The sequence below is a fragment of the Aspergillus fischeri genome, genomic scaffold, assembly GCF_000149645.3.
Source record: "Aspergillus fischeri NRRL 181 1099437636245 genomic scaffold, whole genome shotgun sequence".
NCBI classification, from domain to species: domain Eukaryota; kingdom Fungi; phylum Ascomycota; class Eurotiomycetes; order Eurotiales; family Aspergillaceae; genus Aspergillus; species Aspergillus fischeri.
Window position 1 is genome coordinate 1,855,611 of NW_001509773.1, and position 19,081 is coordinate 1,874,691.

The 19,081-nt window shown below is 49.9% G+C and overlaps 8 protein-coding genes across 8 annotated transcripts, besides 3 other annotated features; 5 read left to right on the plus strand and 3 right to left on the minus strand.

Moving 5' to 3' along the window:
- Positions 1-358: 358 nt before the first annotated feature.
- On the plus strand, positions 359-2,413 carry NFIA_107840 (tyrosine--tRNA ligase MSY1; the record flags this gene model as incomplete). The annotated part of the gene is made up of 5 exons (XM_001267188.1): positions 359-630; positions 700-853; positions 915-1,201; positions 1,264-1,609; positions 1,664-2,413. 5 exons carry the CDS (start codon positions 359-361, stop codon positions 2,411-2,413), a joined length of 1,809 nt encoding a protein of 602 aa, XP_001267189.1.
- Positions 2,414-3,564: 1,151 nt separating this feature from the next.
- On the plus strand, positions 3,565-3,982 carry NFIA_107850 (uncharacterized protein; the record flags this gene model as incomplete). The annotated part of the gene is made up of 2 exons (XM_001267189.1): positions 3,565-3,677; positions 3,742-3,982. The coding sequence occupies 2 exons, from the start codon at positions 3,565-3,567 to the stop codon at positions 3,980-3,982; spliced, it is 354 nt and encodes a 117-aa protein (XP_001267190.1).
- Positions 3,983-4,557: 575 nt separating this feature from the next.
- NFIA_107860 (mismatch repair ATPase MSH6) lies at positions 4,558-8,442 on the plus strand (the record flags this gene model as incomplete). Its single annotated transcript, XM_001267190.1, has 3 exons — positions 4,558-4,890; positions 5,066-7,681; positions 7,747-8,442. 3 exons carry the CDS (start codon positions 4,558-4,560, stop codon positions 8,440-8,442), a joined length of 3,645 nt encoding a protein of 1,214 aa, XP_001267191.1.
- A 534-nt stretch (positions 8,443-8,976) lies between these two features.
- NFIA_107870 (putative histone h1.3.) lies at positions 8,977-9,762 on the minus strand (the record flags this gene model as incomplete). Its single annotated transcript, XM_001267191.1, has 3 exons — positions 8,977-9,181; positions 9,261-9,598; positions 9,658-9,762. The coding sequence occupies 3 exons, from the start codon at positions 9,760-9,762 to the stop codon at positions 8,977-8,979; spliced, it is 648 nt and encodes a 215-aa protein (XP_001267192.1).
- A 452-nt stretch (positions 9,763-10,214) lies between these two features.
- NFIA_107880 (uncharacterized protein) lies at positions 10,215-11,134 on the minus strand (the record flags this gene model as incomplete). Its single annotated transcript, XM_001267192.1, has 2 exons — positions 10,215-10,633; positions 10,684-11,134. The coding sequence occupies 2 exons, from the start codon at positions 11,132-11,134 to the stop codon at positions 10,215-10,217; spliced, it is 870 nt and encodes a 289-aa protein (XP_001267193.1).
- A 392-nt stretch (positions 11,135-11,526) lies between these two features.
- Positions 11,527-12,717, plus strand: NFIA_107890 (glutaminyl-peptide cyclotransferase family protein; the record flags this gene model as incomplete). The annotated part of the gene is made up of 1 exon (XM_001267193.1): positions 11,527-12,717. The coding sequence occupies one exon, from the start codon at positions 11,527-11,529 to the stop codon at positions 12,715-12,717; it is 1,191 nt and encodes a 396-aa protein (XP_001267194.1).
- Positions 12,718-12,958: 241 nt separating this feature from the next.
- Positions 12,959-14,022, minus strand: NFIA_107900 (YeeE/YedE family protein; the record flags this gene model as incomplete). The annotated part of the gene is made up of 2 exons (XM_001267194.1): positions 12,959-13,675; positions 13,735-14,022. The coding sequence occupies 2 exons, from the start codon at positions 14,020-14,022 to the stop codon at positions 12,959-12,961; spliced, it is 1,005 nt and encodes a 334-aa protein (XP_001267195.1).
- A 1,440-nt stretch (positions 14,023-15,462) lies between these two features.
- Positions 15,463-15,495: a microsatellite.
- Positions 15,496-15,702: 207 nt separating this feature from the next.
- Positions 15,703-17,187: a mobile genetic element.
- Positions 17,188-17,284: 97 nt separating this feature from the next.
- Positions 17,285-17,317: a microsatellite.
- Positions 17,318-17,539: 222 nt separating this feature from the next.
- NFIA_107910 (uncharacterized protein) lies at positions 17,540-18,998 on the plus strand (the record flags this gene model as incomplete). Its single annotated transcript, XM_001267195.1, has 3 exons — positions 17,540-18,091; positions 18,154-18,354; positions 18,405-18,998. The coding sequence occupies 3 exons, from the start codon at positions 17,540-17,542 to the stop codon at positions 18,996-18,998; spliced, it is 1,347 nt and encodes a 448-aa protein (XP_001267196.1).
- Positions 18,999-19,081: the final 83 nt, after the last annotated feature.

A 19,081-nucleotide genomic window follows, 5' to 3' on the forward strand; every position in this document is an offset into this window, starting at 1 on the left:
AGTCTTTTTGATCTTCTTACTTGGCGGCCTTGCGTAAGAGAAAATCCGTATTTCCATTTGATCCTAAGCTCAACGTAGTTATTTACGACAATTGAACCCTGTTTGTGTCGGAGCAGTTCCGCATTAATATTTATCCGTTGGAGGGAGCAGTTGATCGTCTTCTTATCATCGCCGATAGTGATAAATTCGTACTCCGTGAGGCCGGGTTATATGCTTCGCTGACCCGCATTGAAACCAGTTAACCGCAAGGTGAATGCGGTTAATTGAGTGCCAGTTCCAGATTGGTCCAATGAAGCCGCAATTGTTGTCTCTGCCTCGTGCAGGACGCTTGCGCATTCCGGTTACTCTAAAGACAACAATGCAGACGGGCTACGGTGCGCGCAGCTACATGCGAACTGCTCAGATTGCGCGGAAAGGTTCCTTAAATGCTCAAGAAAACCGGGTCTTTGTCAATTCATCGATACGATCCCCGGTGAGGGAGTCGAGAAGGTGGATCACCCAGAAACACATACAGAAGGTGAAAGCTGGGGAGGAGCAGTGGGCTCAGTTCGCTGCGGAGATTAAGGCTGGCAAGCGGAAAAGCTTCGTTGAACATCTAGAAGAGAGAGGGCTGATCCATGATGTCGTTGGGTGAGTGGTACCTGAATGCCGCCAAGTTGTCCTTGTAGTAGCTGATGGAAACTCGACTCGAAACTACAGAGAGCGCGACTTACTACACCGGGTTTTTACGGAGAAGAGAGTCGGGATCTATGTCGGAGTAGACCCAACAGCTCCATCCCTACATGTTGGCCATATGCTGCCGTTCATGGTGCTGGCCTGGGGTTATGTCTGGGGTCTACCTGTCACCTATCTGGTCAGTCCTGCCTCGCCCTGACGCCTGAATCGACGTGGACATCATGGCTGATACACAACAGCTTGGCGGGGCTACTTCTAGAATCGGTGATCCCACGGGGAGGTTGAAAGGACGAGAGGCGATGGATTCTTCGGTCCGGAAAGCAAATATGGCGAGCATGCACATGCAGCTGAAAAAGCTGGGCGCCTCTGTGGAGCAATACGGCAAGAAACACGGATATTACAAAGACAAGATCTGGCGGCGAGCTTTGGTGAACAACAACACATGGTGGAATTCGACATCATTCTTGGAAGTGCTACGGGACCTGGGCGCCCATACGCGGCTTGGTCCCATGCTGGGTAGAGAGACGTGAGTCTAATTGCTATCTTTCATTCGGTCGGCCATACGATCACTGATCTCGATGACTATAGTGTGAAAAACCGGATGACCAAAGGAGACGGAATGTCTTTTGCGGAGTTTACTTATCCACTACTGCAGGCATGGGACTGGTGGGTGCTGTTCCGAAAAGGTGTTCAGGTGCAAGTGGGAGGTTCCGATCAATATGGGAATATCCTCTTCGGCATGGACGCCGTGAAGTCGATCAGCAAGAATACTGCGATAGAACAGGACCGGAATCCCCTGGAAGATGATTTAGACAAACCCATTGGGTTCACTACGCCACTATTGACAGCCACGAATGGCGAAAAGTTCGGAAAGTCCGCTGGTAATGCCGTCTGGCTGGACAAGGACATGACTTCTACGTTCGAGCTTTACCAGGTGAGCCCATCTAGATCCTAGACGGCACGGGCAGGAATCATTAACTTTGCGTAGTTCTTCGTCCGAACACCAGACGACGTTGTTGAGCGCTATCTGAAGCTGTTCACGTTCCTGCCTTTGCCTAAGATTGCCGACATCATGGAAGAACAGAATAAAGATCCTTCGAAGCGAATTGCTCAGCATACACTGGCTACCGAATTCTTGGAGCTGATTCACGGGAAGGAAGAGGCTGACGCAGTTGCTTTACAACATCGTCAACTTTTCCGGCCACGCTCCTCGACGGCTGAACCTAGTCCTATGCCCAAGGTGACCACCCCGCCTAGCAGCCATGCAAATTCGCCCACTGCAAGCTATGCCAATCCTCAGTCTGGGAACAAATACGCTCCCCAGACCAATTTCGCCAACATGGGCAGCCCTCATGTCACGCTTCCCCACTCCCTGGTCTATAATCAGCCATTCCACAAAATCCTGTGGCATGCAGGACTGGTCTCCTCTAAAAGCGAAGGCCATCGCATTGTCGCCAATAAGGGCGCCTATGTGGGAAGTCGCCCAGGAGACAGTGGGCCCATGTCTGATGATCTGGCGTTCACGCCCATTGAGACTTGGCTTCCAGAAAAGACGCAAGAGTTCATCATCGACGGGGACCTCTTGCTTCTGAAGCTCGGTAAATGGAAGTTCCGGATGGTAAAGATCGTCAGCGATGAAGAGTTCAAAGAGCGCGGGCTTACTGCTCCTGGTTGGGAGCTGGAGAAGTCGGAATCAGAATCGGCTGCTGAAAAGACAACGGAGACGAAGTCAACATGAGCCAGTGTACTTCATGCATGTATTTTTAGACAGACTTGTAAATATACTAGCGATATAGATTACATCTCAAATCCCCCTCGGATATTGGACTTCGTTCCCGCTAGTACTTTGGGCACATCATGCATTAAGCTAGAGAGAGCTATTGAACTTGGCAGTCCCTTGAGACACTACGTTTTTTGAGACCGACCAATAGCATCCCAGCTGGGAAAGATTTGATTAATATAAGGTGACTCGGCAACGCCGTATGCACAGGCTGACTTGCTGTCACACGGAAAGCCAAGATATGAGACTTCGACTGCATAGAACCCTTGATCGTCACTTACCATCCAGAAGATCTTCTTACATCAGTGTGCTACAGTTTACCCAATTAAGAGTGGAACCCAGCGCTGCAACTAGGGCAATAGGATTATTTCTTTGATATGAGCCTGGCGCCGATGCCTTTTGTGATTAATCATCGTGTTTATGATGATTAATCGCCAAGCAGCTAGAAATATGAGGGCATTAACACGATCTGCATGACTGCATGATTGTGTGAGGCTGAGGCGCGTCAGAAAATATTTGAGTCTAGGCCGTTGCCAATAGAGAGCTGGGGGAGGAACACCGAACACCTGCAGCTTCATCATACCTTGTGGGCAATCTCCTTGGAGGAACTCGACGTCGATACAGAAGACTCCAATGACACGCTGTATGCACATGCATATTTGACGGATTGTGACATCTTCGCTGACTGCGATACTCCACAATGGGGCGATTTTCATGGAAGCAACGATTTACAGCCGTAGAACTCAACTTGCGATGCTGCAGCGTCAGTCCGTCTCGTAGCCTCAAGCGTCAGGTGACCCCCGTGAAATCGATGTCTGTCAGCATCCAGTAGACCAGTTTCCCCAAAGGGAAAGTGGTCTGGATGCAGGGGGCGAAGGTGGTGATGGTACACCCACTGCATGATTAGAATCGATCAAACCTTTGGCCCTGTTCTCAGGATTGACAAAATGAGGGTGAACTATACCATCAATATATCTTCATCGCTGACTGCAAAGGTATAAAAGCAGCCCATTACCCACAGCGAACTCGATCTCAACAACAGCATCATCAGACTCAATTCAGTCCAAACAACAAGACCAGATCATAATCAGCGTCTCGCTTCAGACAAAATGCAGTTCTCCCTTCTCAGCTTCGCTGCCCTTCTGGCGGCCACCTCTGTAAACGCCACTGTGTACTTGGGATTGCGCACCAACTATGATGGACATAAATCCCAGGTGGCATGGTATGTTTGAGCGTATATGGTGTCCTGACATGATCACAAACGCTGACCAGGACTTCAAAACCAGGACCAACGGAACTCCAGAACCCTGCAGCGGTTTCGCCACCATTGTCGACAGTGACAGCAACCCCTGTGGACGAAACTTCTATGTCGACGGCAACAACGGGCCTTTCCGCTTCGAAGGCTGCGGTGGAAATGGGTTGACCCTCTTCCGCAACGGACAGTTTAACAGCAACTGCAAGTCCCAAAGCCGCACTATCAAGTGCAATGGAGGAGCAAAGATTGCTCAAGCCTGGACTTGTAATTAGGCATCAGCCAGCCGGGGCCACCAGAGGTGGGAGTGCGCTCCTTAGGTCTGTCGGAGACATCGCCATCTGTTCTGGAAGGGTGATGGATAGGAACAGTGGGAGATCCTGTGCTTGTGCTCATAACGCTGCTTTATTATGCTTGATCCATGCCTATGACAATGCCGCCCGATTTGTCATGCATAGATCGCGACCCGTTGTGGGAAGTATATGCTTTAGAATTGTTTTCTCTCCTCCGACGCATCATATGCGAGATTCTCACTACAAAAATATATCCAGCAGATTATTTTCTCTGTCAAGAACAGCGTAGTTGACCTGAATTGCTGGAGTGGTGTTTCCAGAGTGGATAGACCTTTGGGGAGGCCAAGAAATGATGAGTATCCGTAGATACCACCACTAAACGCGTCGACGCGCTGCGTGACGCCTCCTTATCGGACGATCCGCCATTTTTCCGTCCTGGGAACTCTCTCAACATTCGCAGTGCGTTTCTATCCGGCTGCTTTCTGACATCCTTAGTATGGATTATACATCATCTTAATTATCACATTATACCAGCCGATCATTGAGTTTCCGTCAGAATGGCCAGAGGAGCTGGTGCCGCATCCTCTCCCACCACGGCGACACCTCCCTCCGGAGCGCTGAAACGATCCACCTCCAGCACACAAAACATGAAGAACCAGCGGTCTATTCTGGGTTTCTTCCAGAAATCTTCACCATCGACGCCATCCGGTGCTCGTAACGCAGAACCTGCTTCGTCTCCTGCAGAGAGGGCATCTGAGAAGCGCGAGGCGAATTCCAGCAAAGCGACATCGAAGACTGAGAAGAAGAGCGTACCGAGATTCACACAGAACTTGACTCCTGTCCCAAGCAGCGACTTGGTTGTGCCTGAGGAAGATGAGGATAAAACTCAGGTATGCTGATATTTCGGATGCCGCACCGTATGCGAGGTTGTCAGGTTGCTGACTGTGCTTGTACAAACAGGATCTAGAAAAGAAGACTGCTTCGCCGTCCCGTCGGGTAAGACTATTTGTGCAATCGTATTTGCGGTCGATCCTGGTATTCCTGGTCGCTAACTGCGACGTATAGGCCAAGAAACAGATCAGCTATGCCGAATCCGAATCTGAGGGTGAAGACGACGATGATGTGATATTCGGGCCCAATCGACGAAACAATCGCGCCTCTAAAAGACGTAAGGTTTCTCCAGAGAGCGAAGATGAATTCGAGCAAGGTGGTGAGGTTGGCTATTCTGATGACGGTTCGTTACATGATAGCTCTACGGCCGTTGTTGGCTTTCGGACTAACAGACTAGTAGAGATGGACGACTTTATCGTAGCGGACGACTCCGATGAAGAAGCCAAGCTATCCAAGAAGCGTAAGAGACCGTCAAATGCAACGACTCGCAAGGCGTCGTCTCTTCCCGCTCCTCCTTCTCCAGTAGAAGACCTCGACTTGGATGTTCCAGACGCCTCCTCAGGCACAGCTCTGAAGTGGACCTATGATCCTGAGAATCTCGAACCCCGCCAGAACCGGGCAATACAAGCTACACCGAAAAGTACCGCCACTCCTGCCAAGCAGAAAGTGCATCTCAGGGAGCCTGAAGAGCGCTATCCTTGGCTCGCAAACATTCGGGACATAGATGGACACGCACCGGATCACCCCGACTACGACCCTCGCACTATATATATACCCCCACTGGCTTGGGCAAAGTTTTCTCCTTTTGAGAAGCAGTACTGGGAGATCAAGCAAAAGTTCTGGGACACAGTTGTCTTTTTCAAGAAAGGCAAATTCTACGAGCTGTATGAGAACGACGCTACCATCGGTCACCAATTATTCGATCTAAAGCTCACGGATCGTGTTAACATGCGGATGGTCGGCGTGCCTGAGATGAGCTTAGATCACTGGGCCAATCAATTCGTGGCCAAAGGTTTCAAGATTGCCCGCGTGGACCAGTCTGAATCTGCATTGGGTAAAGAAATGCGCGAGAGAGACGGAAAGAAGTCTGGCGGGAAAGAAGACAAGATCATAAAGAGAGAATTATCCTGCGTCCTTACGGCAGGCACATTGGTTGAAGGCTCTATGCTGCAGGATGATATGTCCACCTATTGCGTTGCGATCAAGGAAGCCATTATAGACGACCGCCCTGCTTTCGGGCTTGCGTTCGTCGACACAGCGACAGGCCAATTCTCTCTGTCAGAATTCGTGGACGATGTTGACATGACCAAGTTCGAGACATTCGTCGCACAAACTCGTCCCCAAGAACTGCTTTTGGAGAAGTCCACGATTTCTCAGAAAGCTCTGCGCATTCTGAAAAACAACACTGGTCCCACCACAATCTGGAACCACTTGAAGCCTGGAAAAGAGTTTTGGGAGGCAGATATAACTGTGAAGGAGCTCGATGCTAGCGAATACTTTGTCTCTCAAGATGACGATAACTTACAAGCGTGGCCGGAGCCTCTGCGAGAGGCTCGAGACAAGGAATTGGTTATGTCTGCGTTTGGAGCCTTGGTCCAATATCTCAGGGTTCTGAAACTCGACCGCGATCTGATCACGATAGGTAACTTCTCATGGTATGACCCTATCAGGAAGGCCTCCAGCTTGGTCCTTGATGGTCAAACTCTGATCAACATGGAAATATTTGCCAACTCATTTGATGGTGGCTCAGAGGGGACACTCTTCCAGCTTCTAAATCGCTGCATCACCCCTTTCGGCAAGCGTATGTTCAAGCAATGGGTTTGCCATCCATTGATGGATGCAAAGAAGATCAATGCGAGGTTGGACGCTGTTGATGCCCTGAATGCTGATTCGAGCGTTCGAGACCAGTTCTCTTCTCAGCTGACCAAGATGCCTGATCTCGAGCGGCTTATCTCCCGTATCCATGCAGCCAACTGCAAAGCGCAAGATTTTGTGCGTGTGCTGGAAGGATTCGAGCAGATTGAATACACAATCACTCTCCTCAAGGATAGCGGCTCTTCGGGAGAAGGAGTCATTGGGCAGCTGATTAGCGGGATGCCCGACTTGAGTTCTCTGCTGGAATATTGGAAAACAGCTTTTGACCGCACTAAGGCGAAGGAAAATGGCATCCTGGTTCCCAAACCAGGTGTTGAGGAAGACTTCGACACCTCCCAGGAGCGTATCGAACAACTGCACCGGGATCTTGACAATCTCCTCAAACGCCAACGGCGTGAGCTGGGCTCTACAGCCATCTGTTATCGTGACAACGGAAAAGAAATCTACCAGCTCGAGGTGCCGATCAAGGTGAAGAATATCCCTAAGAATTGGGACCAGATGTCCGCCACGAAACAGGTGAAGCGTTACTACTTTCCTGAACTGAGGTCTCTCATTCGCAAATTGCAAGAAGCTCAGGAAACGCACAGTCAGATTGTCAAAGAAGTCGCCGGTCGATTCTACGCGCGATTCGATGAGAACTACACGACATGGCTTGCAGCCGTCCGAATCATCTCACAACTGGATTGTCTGATAAGTTTGGCCAAAGCCTCTTCGTCCCTGGGTCACCCGAGCTGCCGCCCTGTCTTCGTCGAAGACGAACGCAGTGTGCTTGAATTTGAGGAGCTGCGTCACCCATGCCTTCTGTCGTCGGTGGAGGACTTTATTCCCAATGACGTGCGTCTAGGAGGCGAAGTGCCGAATATTAATCTCCTCACTGGTGCTAACGCCGCCGGAAAATCCACGGTTTTACGAATGGTAAGCACGCAATCATTCGCTAACTTTTTCTAGAGAAGATAGACTAACTGTTTTCGCTGCTGTAGACATGTATCGCTGTTATCATGGCTCAAATCGGCTGTTACCTGCCCTGCCAGTCCGCTCGGTTGACACCTGTTGATCGTATCATGTCCCGTTTGGGTGCGAATGACAACATCTTTGCAGCCCAGTCCACATTCTTCGTGGAGCTTTCGGAGACGAAGAAGATACTGTCTGAAGCTACACCAAGATCGCTCGTCATTCTCGATGAGCTTGGCCGTGGAACTAGTTCTTATGACGGTGTCGCTGTTGCTCAAGCAGTGCTGCATCACGTCGCCACTCATATTGGAGCAATGGGCTTCTTTGCGACTCACTATCATTCTCTCGCTGCGGAATTCGATGGTCATCCCGAGATCACGCCCAAACGCATGAAAATACATGTCGATGATGAGGAAAGACGTATCACTTTCTTGTACAAACTGGAGGACGGCGTTGCTGAAGGTAGCTTTGGTATGCATTGCGCGTCCATGTGTGGTATTCCCAACAAGGTTATCGAAAGAGCCGAAGTTGCTGCCAAGCAGTGGGAGCACACAAGTCGTCTCAAGGAAAGCCTCGAGCGCCGGAAGGGTGGCGGGTTTATTGGCTTGGGATGGTGGAGTGACGTCGCCTGGGCTCTTCGCGAGACCCCTGCTGACACTCCCAGCAGCGAGAGTGTCTCCGATTTGAGCCTTGAGGTACTCCGCAAAGCTATCGAGGCTCTTTGAGCTATCGAAAGTGGAGATCATGGTGGAGGTTCACATGGACGTTTTGTGTCAATCGGTTGTCGTCATTTGCTTCGTCAAGGGTTCTAGTGGGAGTATGGCGCTGGGGTTATTCTTACTGTATGGACTGCGAAAGATCCACCAATGTGGTCAGTGAGCATTTCGGGATATATATTACTGAATGTTAGAGAATCATAGACCATGGTTCAAAAACGGTTTCAAATGATGTGCATTTAGTTACGGTATATTTCAAAGAATATATCCGTGTCGCAAGACGTCTCTTGAAAGCCCGAGCACTTGAGAACTCATGAAGATAGCGTTTAAATCAGGAAACAGAACGGCATTGACTATTCGGGGTATCTTCTCATCTAGCTAAGCAGAAGCACCGATGCGTCATCTCATAGAAGTCCACACCCCAAGGACTGAAAGAAACAGCCGTAGATCAAAAGGAAAGTGCGTAAATGAAGAAACAATGATCATAAGCCAATTCCACTTGAGTGTTGTCATGCCATCAGTCATCAAGCTCTGAACGCGAATCTATGCGGTGTGATCCTCCGCCTTCACGGCCCCCTGAGCAGCATCCAAAGCGTCGAGCTCTGCGTCGAGGTCCGCATCGTTCATGACCTCGTCAAGCTCAGCTTTGACCGTCAGCTCCGAATCATCATTGCCTTCCTCCATTGGTTCATTCTTGACGATGTCTTCGGACTTGGAAGGTTCGGGTTTGACTTCGGAGGCACCGTTTCTGTCAAGAAATGCCATGAGTTTGGCAACCTCCAATGTGGTAATCGAAAAAGATAAAGCGGACGACCCAAGTAACATACCCATTCTCGACACTGTCAGCACCAGCCTTAGCAGCCGCCCCCTTCTTCACAGGCGTCTTTCTCTGCCGCTTGGGCTTGGTAGGCGTTGCAGCTTCCTCGCTATCGGCACCGCCATCCTCCGCACCTGTAGCAGCGGCAGCCTTCTTACGCTTAGCCTGTCCTTTCTTGGGTGTAGCCGTCGCGGACTTCGAGGACGAGGATTCGCCGGCAGCGGACGAGCCATTCTCGGTGCTGTTGTCTGGGTTGAGCTCGACGAGCTTGCGTTTGGCCTTGTTGAACATGACGTTCGCGGAGCCAGCTGTGTAGCCGCCCTTGCTGGCGAGCTTTTCATAGTCGATCTAGGTGGTTGTCAGCTTGGTGGCTCGTGTTGTCTAGTAATTCATGGGCGGATGTGTACCTTGTATTGGTCTGTGATGCAGAGGAAGCCTAGGATGAGGATCTTGGCTTCGCCGGCGGAGAGGCCCAAGATACCCTCGGGTTTGGCTTTTGCTGGGGATGCCATGTTTGTTGTTGGAGCGGTAAACGGTCGAGAAAGTAGTGTGTTGTTCTGTACGGTGAGGGAAAAAGTATGGAGGCTGGAGGAGAAATAGGAAGCGCACGATGATAAAGGAGGTTGTAGGAGGAGAAGTGAGAGAGGAGAGTAGAAGTAGCAGTAGATATAGTGCCAGTGAGAGGGCGTGTGAGTGAGTCAGAACAGTATGATGAAGAGAAACACAGTGTCAGACGCAACACAAGTCAGCTAAAGCGAAATGTGAGGCGAGGGTGAGAATTGCTTGTGTCGTCGTGTGAATAATGTTAAAGTGAGAATAGAATCCGGTCTCCAGGCCGCGCTCTAATAATTGATATTTGCCGTCTGAGTGTTTCAGAAGTGTGCATGGAGAATCCTCTAAGTTACAGGGAATATGCTAGGTAATTTGACTGTATGTGTTGCTTTCTTTTCAGCTTTGGGATTTTCTAGCTTCGCCTCGGCCGTGGTGAGGTTGGAATCTGCCTATATACATGTTCCCACAGTTCAGGATAAAATGTGGAGGACTCTTTCCCTGGTTGACTCTTTTCAGCCGTGTAGAATTGCCTTAATGTCCTACCTGCCCACCAAGGTAGAGGAGCTGGGTTTGTATTTCGGAAGCTCACTGGCCGTAACAAGGCCTTGTCACGAACCAGGTCTCCCAATCGCACCTCAGTTTGCCTCGGGATCGTCGTGAACTTCATAGTATTGATATATAACGTGGCTGTCGGAGGTAGGTTCTTTGCATACTGTAGGGTCTGCTCCCGCGAACGACGAGCAAAGACTGGAAGCGCGAGGTGTACAAAGTTCACAAACGGGGCAGAAGTGTAGGCAACGAAGAGCATCGGTAACGCGCCACCGACGACCACTATTGGAGGTCAGTCACGAATTTTCGGCTCGAGGATTCTCACAACTTACCAGCTGGTGCTATATACCATGGGTAGTCGTCAGAGAAAAAGGCTGGAGCCACGACAAGGCAAGAAACTCCAAAGAGGAAGATTGTCGTGATCCGCAACATGCCCAGGAATATGACCTTTCCCGTCCCGCCATGATATATCAATATCCGTTCTGGAGGTCCTATAAGCTTGCTTTTAGCATCATATGCAGAACATCTGTTGAGCTTGGTCCAGGGTATCCCGCTACCTCGTCTGATGGTGGTCTTTGCGTGTGTCGTCGGGGAGTTCGTAGAAGCACTGGAGCCTGTCAAGCTGCCACTGTTCTCTTTCGGTTTCACGGCAGATGATCCATTTCCTTTAAATGCGTTCTGAGTCGTCTTGAACCGAGTAAATAATCTGCTACTGAGATCTCTCTGCACGGATCGGGGAAGCACTGCGCGCAATTGTGGGTGGAGAAAGCATTGGATCCTCATATTGAGAACTTGTGAAATATATCATCAATTGATATGACTGGATAAAGAATGATAGGAAGCAATCTCGACCGACTGCCAGTTTCAATGATTGAACAGAAATTCGAGGGAATGACGGAATGACTGCGCGGGTGATCTCCGCAACGGGCCTTATCTAATTATCTAATTTACCGCCGGCCGACTTATTCAGGCCTTCTTGGCGTGGATGGATTGTCCTCCTTGCTTTGTCTCGATTGTTTGCAATTTCCTCGACCAGATGTCTTCTGCTGCCCAATGTCAGATTTGTGAGAGTATCTGGGCTTCCTGAAGCCAGTAACTCTCAAAGCATACCGGAAATAATCCAAGGTCGATGATCACTTGCCATGAAAGCCTGCTAGCATCATCCTATAGTCGCCATGGTTCCGGCTTACGGTGGCCTTGTTCGCTGGCTACTTACGATATGCCTCACCCTGCCATTTCTGCTACTCCCGGCAGTAGCGTACGAGTCGATCTCAGATGAGACCTTGAAAGCCTTGCCACGACCGAATAACGACTTCGATATCCACAACGGAGCACTACTGGCCCCTATACTGCGACCCCGTGTCCCTGGAACCCCCGGCTCCACAGCCGTGCTCAATCACTTTGCGGATTTTTTCCGCACATCTCTGCCAGACTGGAAGATCGAGTTCCAGAACTCTACGTCTAAAACGCCCTTCTCCCATGGCAAGGAGGTTCCGTTTGTCAACTTCATCGCGTCGCGCGATCCTCCCTGGTCCGCGGTGGGTGACGTGGGCAGACTGACGTTCGTCGCACACTACGACAGCAAATACAAACCGGAGGGTTTCATCGGGGCCACCGATAGCGCGGCCCCGTGCGCGATAATCATGCACACGATGCGCAGCATCGATGCAGCCCTGTCGAAGAAGTGGGAGGCTATGCAGGCGCAGGGCCGAACAGATGCAACACTGGAAGATCAAAAGGGTATACAGGTGCTCTTCCTGGACGGCGAGGAGGCATTCGGTCTCTGGACGGACACCGATTCGCTATATGGCGCGCGCTCTCTCGCCGAGCACTGGGACTCACAAGTCCACCCGGCCATGTCGATCTACAAGACTCCGCTCTCGTCCATCTCGCTATTTGTGCTGCTCGATCTATTGGGTAGCAAGAACCCCTACATCCAGTCCTACTTTGCCACGACGCACTGGGCCTACCAGAAACTGGCCGCGCTCGAGAAGCGGTTCCGCGATCTGAAGCAATTCAAGTCGTTCTCAGGGGATGCGTCCGAACGGCAGTGGTTCGCTGACGGCGCGAAGAACGAGCATCAGCTGACCACCGCCCATGGCATACAAGATGACCATATCCCGTTCCTTGCGCGCGGCGTGGAAATTCTACACGTAATCGATGCTTCGCCTATGACGGGGTTCCCCAGTGTCTGGCATTCGTTGGATGACGACGGTGGACATCTAGATCTGGACACGGTGGAAGACTGGAGCATGCTCTTTACCGCATTTGCAGCCGAGTGGATGGAGTTGGAAGGCTTCATGCCGGGGAGTGAGGCACAGCTCAAGGAGAAGCGATCCCATCCGGAGAGGAAGACTGAATTGTAAGCCAGGCCATCATGACCTTGTTGTATCACAATATATGTTACACAATGTACTATCCGTGGATTGCTATTGAATTGAGCTTCGCTGACGTACAATTGGTCTGCCTAGCATTTAAGGTCGGCGAGTTATACATATGTCAACAGTCCGTCCTGTAAATTAAGGAGCCTTGAGTGATATTCTATACCTCAATCTGTCAAATTCGCAGCTGGCCTGCATGAAGGGATATTACCAGTCTATTTTACTTTTAGAAAAGATTGCCTAACATATACCCCGTCATCGCGACAAGGCCCCATGTCGGCTGGAGCACCGTACGCAGTATCGCAGGACCCGGGCATACCCCTCGTAAGCCCCAGGCAAGACCAAACGCCACGGCACCAGTCACAAACCGCCAGTCAATATCCGCCACAGTCAATGTAGGCAGTCTCCAATTATCCGCCAAGGTAGGTTTCGCAGACTCCTCTTCCTCCCGTTCCTCTCCCTTTTTCTGTCCAGGCTTCACGGATAAGTAAGTCGCAAGCGACGGGCCGATCCCGAATAGAATGATGAGCGCAAGCGAAGGATCCCAGCGAGACGGATCGGTAAGCACGGCGAAAAAGCGGAGGACTTTTGCCGGATCAGCCATCCCAGAGATGAACAGTCCCAGACCGAATTGCAGCCCGGCCAGGTACGAAAAGATCGTCCTCGACTTCTTCGACCGGTCCAGCACTCGTGGAACAATTACAAAGTTCGTCACGAGTGTCAGAGCGGTGGTGGTGACCATGAACGCGAGCTCCTCAATCGAGGGGTACACCGGGGTATAACAGGGGATTCCGGACGGGCAGGGCGGAATATTCTGGCCTCCGTTGACGAAATTCGCAGTCAGCAGGGCGGTGGTGAAGAAGATGGCTGTTGCGATGAGTGAGCGAGGCGACAGGCGCGAAAGACCGCAGAGCATATGGCCTGATGTGCAGCCGCGGCCATTCTAGTTCAATGTCCCTGTCAGCAAGAAATCTCATCAAAGCCATCGTGGTGGTCATTTACCTTTGTTCCCCAGCCCAGTAGGAACCCTATACCAAACGTGGACGCCACGGAAGCCCACGAGTTCGGCGCAGGTGGATATGTTGGTATCAAGGACGGCGCGAACAAATAGATCGGGGCCACGCTGGAGACTAACCCTGCGATTATAGGGACATTATCATAACTGGGATTGAAAACGCATCCGGACAACAAGGACGAAATGCCAAAGACAGCTCCATTGTGTAAAAGGAGGCCTGAGGAACTCTGGAAGAGCAGCAAAGCTCCGAGGGAGGTGTGGACGGGCGTGAACATTGCGACCGCTGGCCAGTTCAATCACTCTAGAATGTCGATTGAAATGAGGTCATTCCTCCCATACCACGAATTCAAAGGATTCCTCGAGTTCACCGTCGTAGACGTTTGGTTGATTCTCAAGGGATTCACCACGAAGAAGAGCAAATTCACAAAGCCGTAGATGCGCCACAGTCATTTCCCGACATCCTTTGAGATTTGTTCGGCGATTGTCTGCTTCCCCGTGAATGACGATTGTCAATGGTCCCCGAGCAGCTTATTCAGGTTCCAATCCATGGATGAAGGTTGGAGAGAGCTCTCCACCGTCCGCAGGTCCCCGAACTGAAGCTTAATGAATAATGATCATCAAGGGGCAGCATTCTGACTTCTAGCTACTTCGAGGATCAAAGAATTTTAAGGTTTTAATAGTCGATGATCCCGAGAATACGAGGGGTAGTTTCTCTAAGAAGAAGCTTGTAGAAAGCTCAGTCCGAGCACATCTCATTACCATGAAGGTATACCGGGAGTCGGGACTCTTACAGTAAGGTTTGGTCCCCGAACCGGACTTTATTGGAATGGCTTGTCTTCATCGGAATGATCGACATCTCCACTGAGCTTCTGGCTGGGAAACCTGTGCCTGTGAGAAAGATTGATAAGACAAAGAAGCAGAGTAGGTCTGGTGCAAGTTGTCTGTTCAGGAAGAGTGTTTGTTAGCTCTCATGATGGATCAATAGTGGTGCATAAGACCTGCAGGAGAGGCGCATATGACAGCCGCAACACTAATCGCTGACCAACTATAGCCTAATTGTCTGCAAACACTGGCGCATATGTGAGACGGGTTGTATTAATATTACATTAACTCGAAACACAGGAAAAGAATATAGACAACTTTATAATAATGAGTTAGCAGCCAAGACGTAACGGTTAAAAGAGAGATCAAGTCAGGTCATCTCCTCAGTGTCTCCATTCATGTCACGCATGTTTTATACGAAGCAGTCTCAGGCTGTGAGGATAGTCGAAACTCCAACGAAAGTCCGCAAAACTGATGCATGTAAAGACCTAAACTTCGTATTGGTTACCTATTCTGTCTTGCCGTCAAGCCATTTCAGACCCAGCCTCGTCACCAAGGAAGCGTCCTTGAATACATGGGACTGTCTCCTTCATCGAGGAGCTCAAGCTCTGGCTGGTTTGGGACAAGCTCAGACGACGGTGGTATGGCGATCTCAAACCAGTGAAGCCAATGGGATGACGCTTTAAGCGTCAATGAGATGTGGCTCTAACGGTCTAACGGTTAACCACTGCCCGCCATGGCTGGTCACCTACCCGTAGAAAAGGGAGGAATAGTACACAGTCAGCTTGGAGTACGGTAGATATATTTGCTTGCACTGGTATTTTGCAGATGTTGTCACAGCATGGAGTGAAGGAAAGTGAAATATAATAATTGATGGAGACATAACGTAATCGGTAAGCGAGTCGGCCACGTAAGCGAGTCGGCCACCCGGTCAAGGCATATCCTAGAATTCTGATTTACATACAAAAAAGGAAGTTATTCCACGTTAATCTAACCATTAAAACGCGCTGAATTCAGGCAGCTACTCGATTAGGACATCTTGTACGTATATGTCCTAAAACACCACACATACTGCACCGAGGTGGTGCCCGACGGCGTGGTTGATCATCTCCAGGCCCTGTATCACCAGCTGCTTCCTCTAAGGCCTGAACATGGTTGAATGCCTCAAGTGCTTCCTGGATTGTGAAGCCATTCAAACCATTCATTTGGTGTTGGTTACGCTTCTGCTTATTCTTTCGTCTCTCAATGGCCTGGTGAAGTTGAAGGTTTTCATGTTCAAGAAGAATAGCACGGTTCAAGGCTATCTCTGCACCTTTACAGATGTAAGATATTGCTGTCTGTATTGGTGAGGTAGGAGGGTTTGTTTGAAGTAATTGAGAGATCACCGACTCATGCTTCTTGAATTGATTCAAATTTATCGGTGTTTTGGTAATCGTAGATGTAGTGCCTTGACTGCTGGGACGGCTGTCTTCCTTGTAAAAGATGAGGCTATCCAGAACCTGGTTAGGATTAAAAGGGACTAATCCTGAGGCTCTAAAAGCACTCTGTATATTCATCTTCTTGAAGGCTTGGGCGTGGGCTTCTGGGTAGACGTTAAGAAAGTCAACCTTATTAATATGGTGATATCCTGTTTGTACAAGCCGTTCAATGAGGTTACTGTAAGCTCGTTTCAATGGTGAGAAACAGGCCACATCCAAAGGTTGACAGAGATGTGAGGAATTTGCAGGCATGTAAATAGGAATAATATCATTTTGACGACATATATCATCAAATTGAGGTGTTAAATGAGAGTCATGCCCATTAAGAACTAAGAGGCTATATTGGCCAGTTCTTTGGTCCTTAATATAAGGAATAAAGTGTTCTTTGAGCCAGTGTTCACCAATTTCTCGTGTCGTCCATCCATTTGATGATATAGTAATTCTCCATGAAGCTGGAGTATTACCTTCATACCAGGCCTGAATATGAGTCTTTGCTTTCAACACTAAGTATGCTGGTAATGCCCATCCGGAGGCGTTGATACACTCAATTGAAGTTATCCATTCTTGATTTCCTGGTTGTATAAGAAAGGGCCTTCCTTCACAGGATGATCGTGTGATTACCTTCGTGGTAGCCACCAGGCCCATAGCAAAGCCGGTTTCATCAAAATTGTAGATATCTTCATTGGCGATACCATAAGTTGATATAGCGGCTTGCACGCGTTTGAACCAGGCTTGAAGAACTTCAGGATCCTCGCATTTCGCCCGTTTATAATTGATTTGACGACTAAACCGACTTTTCAAGGAATCATGGCGGGAAATGAAGTTATATACCCATTTCTCTCCCACTGAGGAAGTTGTATCTTGACCACGTTGTTGGATCAATATTGTAGCCATTTCACGGACCTGGAAGTGCCTTGGCGGTGCACCACGTTGATCTAATGAGAGAATCCATTTAATAAGTGATTCTTCCTCTATAGGAGTCAACTTATGGGAATTGGCGCGGGTTTCCTTGCGAAATTTGATTCCATTCAAACGATCTTGAAGTGTTGACCGGGGAACTTCAAAGACACGAGCAGCTTCACGAACTGATTTGATTTGGCCATTCTGAATAGCCTTAACTGCTAAGGAGATCCTCCCCTCTCGTTCCACCAAGGATTTTGATGATTTGGGCATTTTTCGTGGTGATATGGATGGCTGAATAGCCTTGGTTTCAAAGGGGTGGTGATTCTTGATGGGGGTGGCCGACTCGCTTACGTGGCCGACTCGCTTACCGAATACGTTAAACAGTATGACTAAGCAATACATAACACCGATGATCATCATCTGTCCCTGACGTTGTCATCTCTTTTCCCCTCATAATTATTGGCAAGCGTAGATTTCGACAGAGCACTTGAAGAATATGTGGCCCGTGGAATACCACCTGCAAACGCTCATGCGATGAATTTTCAGAGACCCACGAGCAGTCCCGCTCCATTGCATATCTGACAGCATCATGAAGCGCAGTCTGAACGGGGAACACAAACAACTACAATCCAGTGCGGCTAGCGATCAGGCTCTCGAGGATGGGAAGCCATTACTATCAACGCTAGATGCGCCTGTATCGCCACCTAGAAGAAGAAGTCGGAACAAGAAAGTTTCGGATGATCAGCCTGCACCTTCATTATCGTCCGCGAAGGCAGATATAAAACTCCCCAGCTCTGAACCAAGCCTCGCAGCCATCGAAGCTGGCGCAATAGAGGTGACAGACCACCTCAAGATCTTTTCCTCCAGACTTGCGAGGTGTGCTCGTCCGGTATCACCCCAAGTGCCTCGGCTGCCGATCAGAGACTGGGTGGACCTGTACGAACGAAACCTGCATCCAAACGGCCGACACTTTGTGATTCATCAACACGATCACCCGATCGCAGGACCGCACTATGACCTGCGACTGCAGTTTTCGGAGACGAGCTCTGTCAGCTGGTCGATCATGTACGGATTACCCGGTGATCCCAACAGTCGGCGGTTGAACCGGAATGCGACTGAGACGCGGGTGCATTGTTTTTGGGTATGTTGGTTCTTAGTGAGGCATGTTCCATTACATTAATCTGACAGCCGTTGAACCTACAGAACCACCTAATTGAGACAGCATCCGCAAACACAGGTAGCATGATCATCTGGGACACAGGGGAATACGAGATTCTTCCTTCCCAGTCCGAGCGGGAAATGGTCGAAACAGACGATTCCCGGTCAGAACTCTCTGACTCATCACTTCATTCCCCTGTATATAAGAAGACTGAGAGTGAGAAACTGCGCGAGGCTTTTCGCAACGTACGTGACATGTCCCTACCTCAGCCCTGACGATAACTGATAACGAACAGAATAAAATCCGCCTCCGACTTCATGGAACGCGTCTTCCGGAGAACTATACCATCATCCTCCGGCTAGACAAGAATTTTGACTTTGCAAAGCCGTCTACACGCATTCCTCGCAAGAGACGTAGACGGACTATCCGTTCATCAACAACCCGTCCGGAGCCTAGCACCTCCTCAGACTCCGACATTTCAGACAGGGAACCTCAGGATCAATCTGCAGACGCAGACGCAGACACCATGGCCTCCCATTCCGAATCAGAGAGCGCCATAGACCATCAGATTCGGATGAACAATGCTTATCCCGGTTCCACAAACACGATCGGCTCCATCCACCAGCGACGATGGTTTGCCACGCTGGACCGCGTGAACTCTGGGTTTGTCCCTGAGCATGATAAAGCTAAAGCTGGGTCAGGAAAAAAGAGGTGGGTGCGCAAACGGAATCTGCGGACTGGACAGGAACTAGGGTTCGAGCCGTTCTATGTCCGCGGGCCTGAGGTTGAAAGGAGTGTGGTCACGGGGAGGCTGGGGAAGGATGTAATGGAGGATGAAGGTGTGAAAGATTTTGTGCCGAGACGGGGGTGGAGGGCCGTTGTCGAGTAGGATTTCGCTGGGCCCGTCGACCTACAGTTGACTGGACTCTGGGGCAAAGCATTTCATTCCTGCTGATCGAAACCTATCCGGAC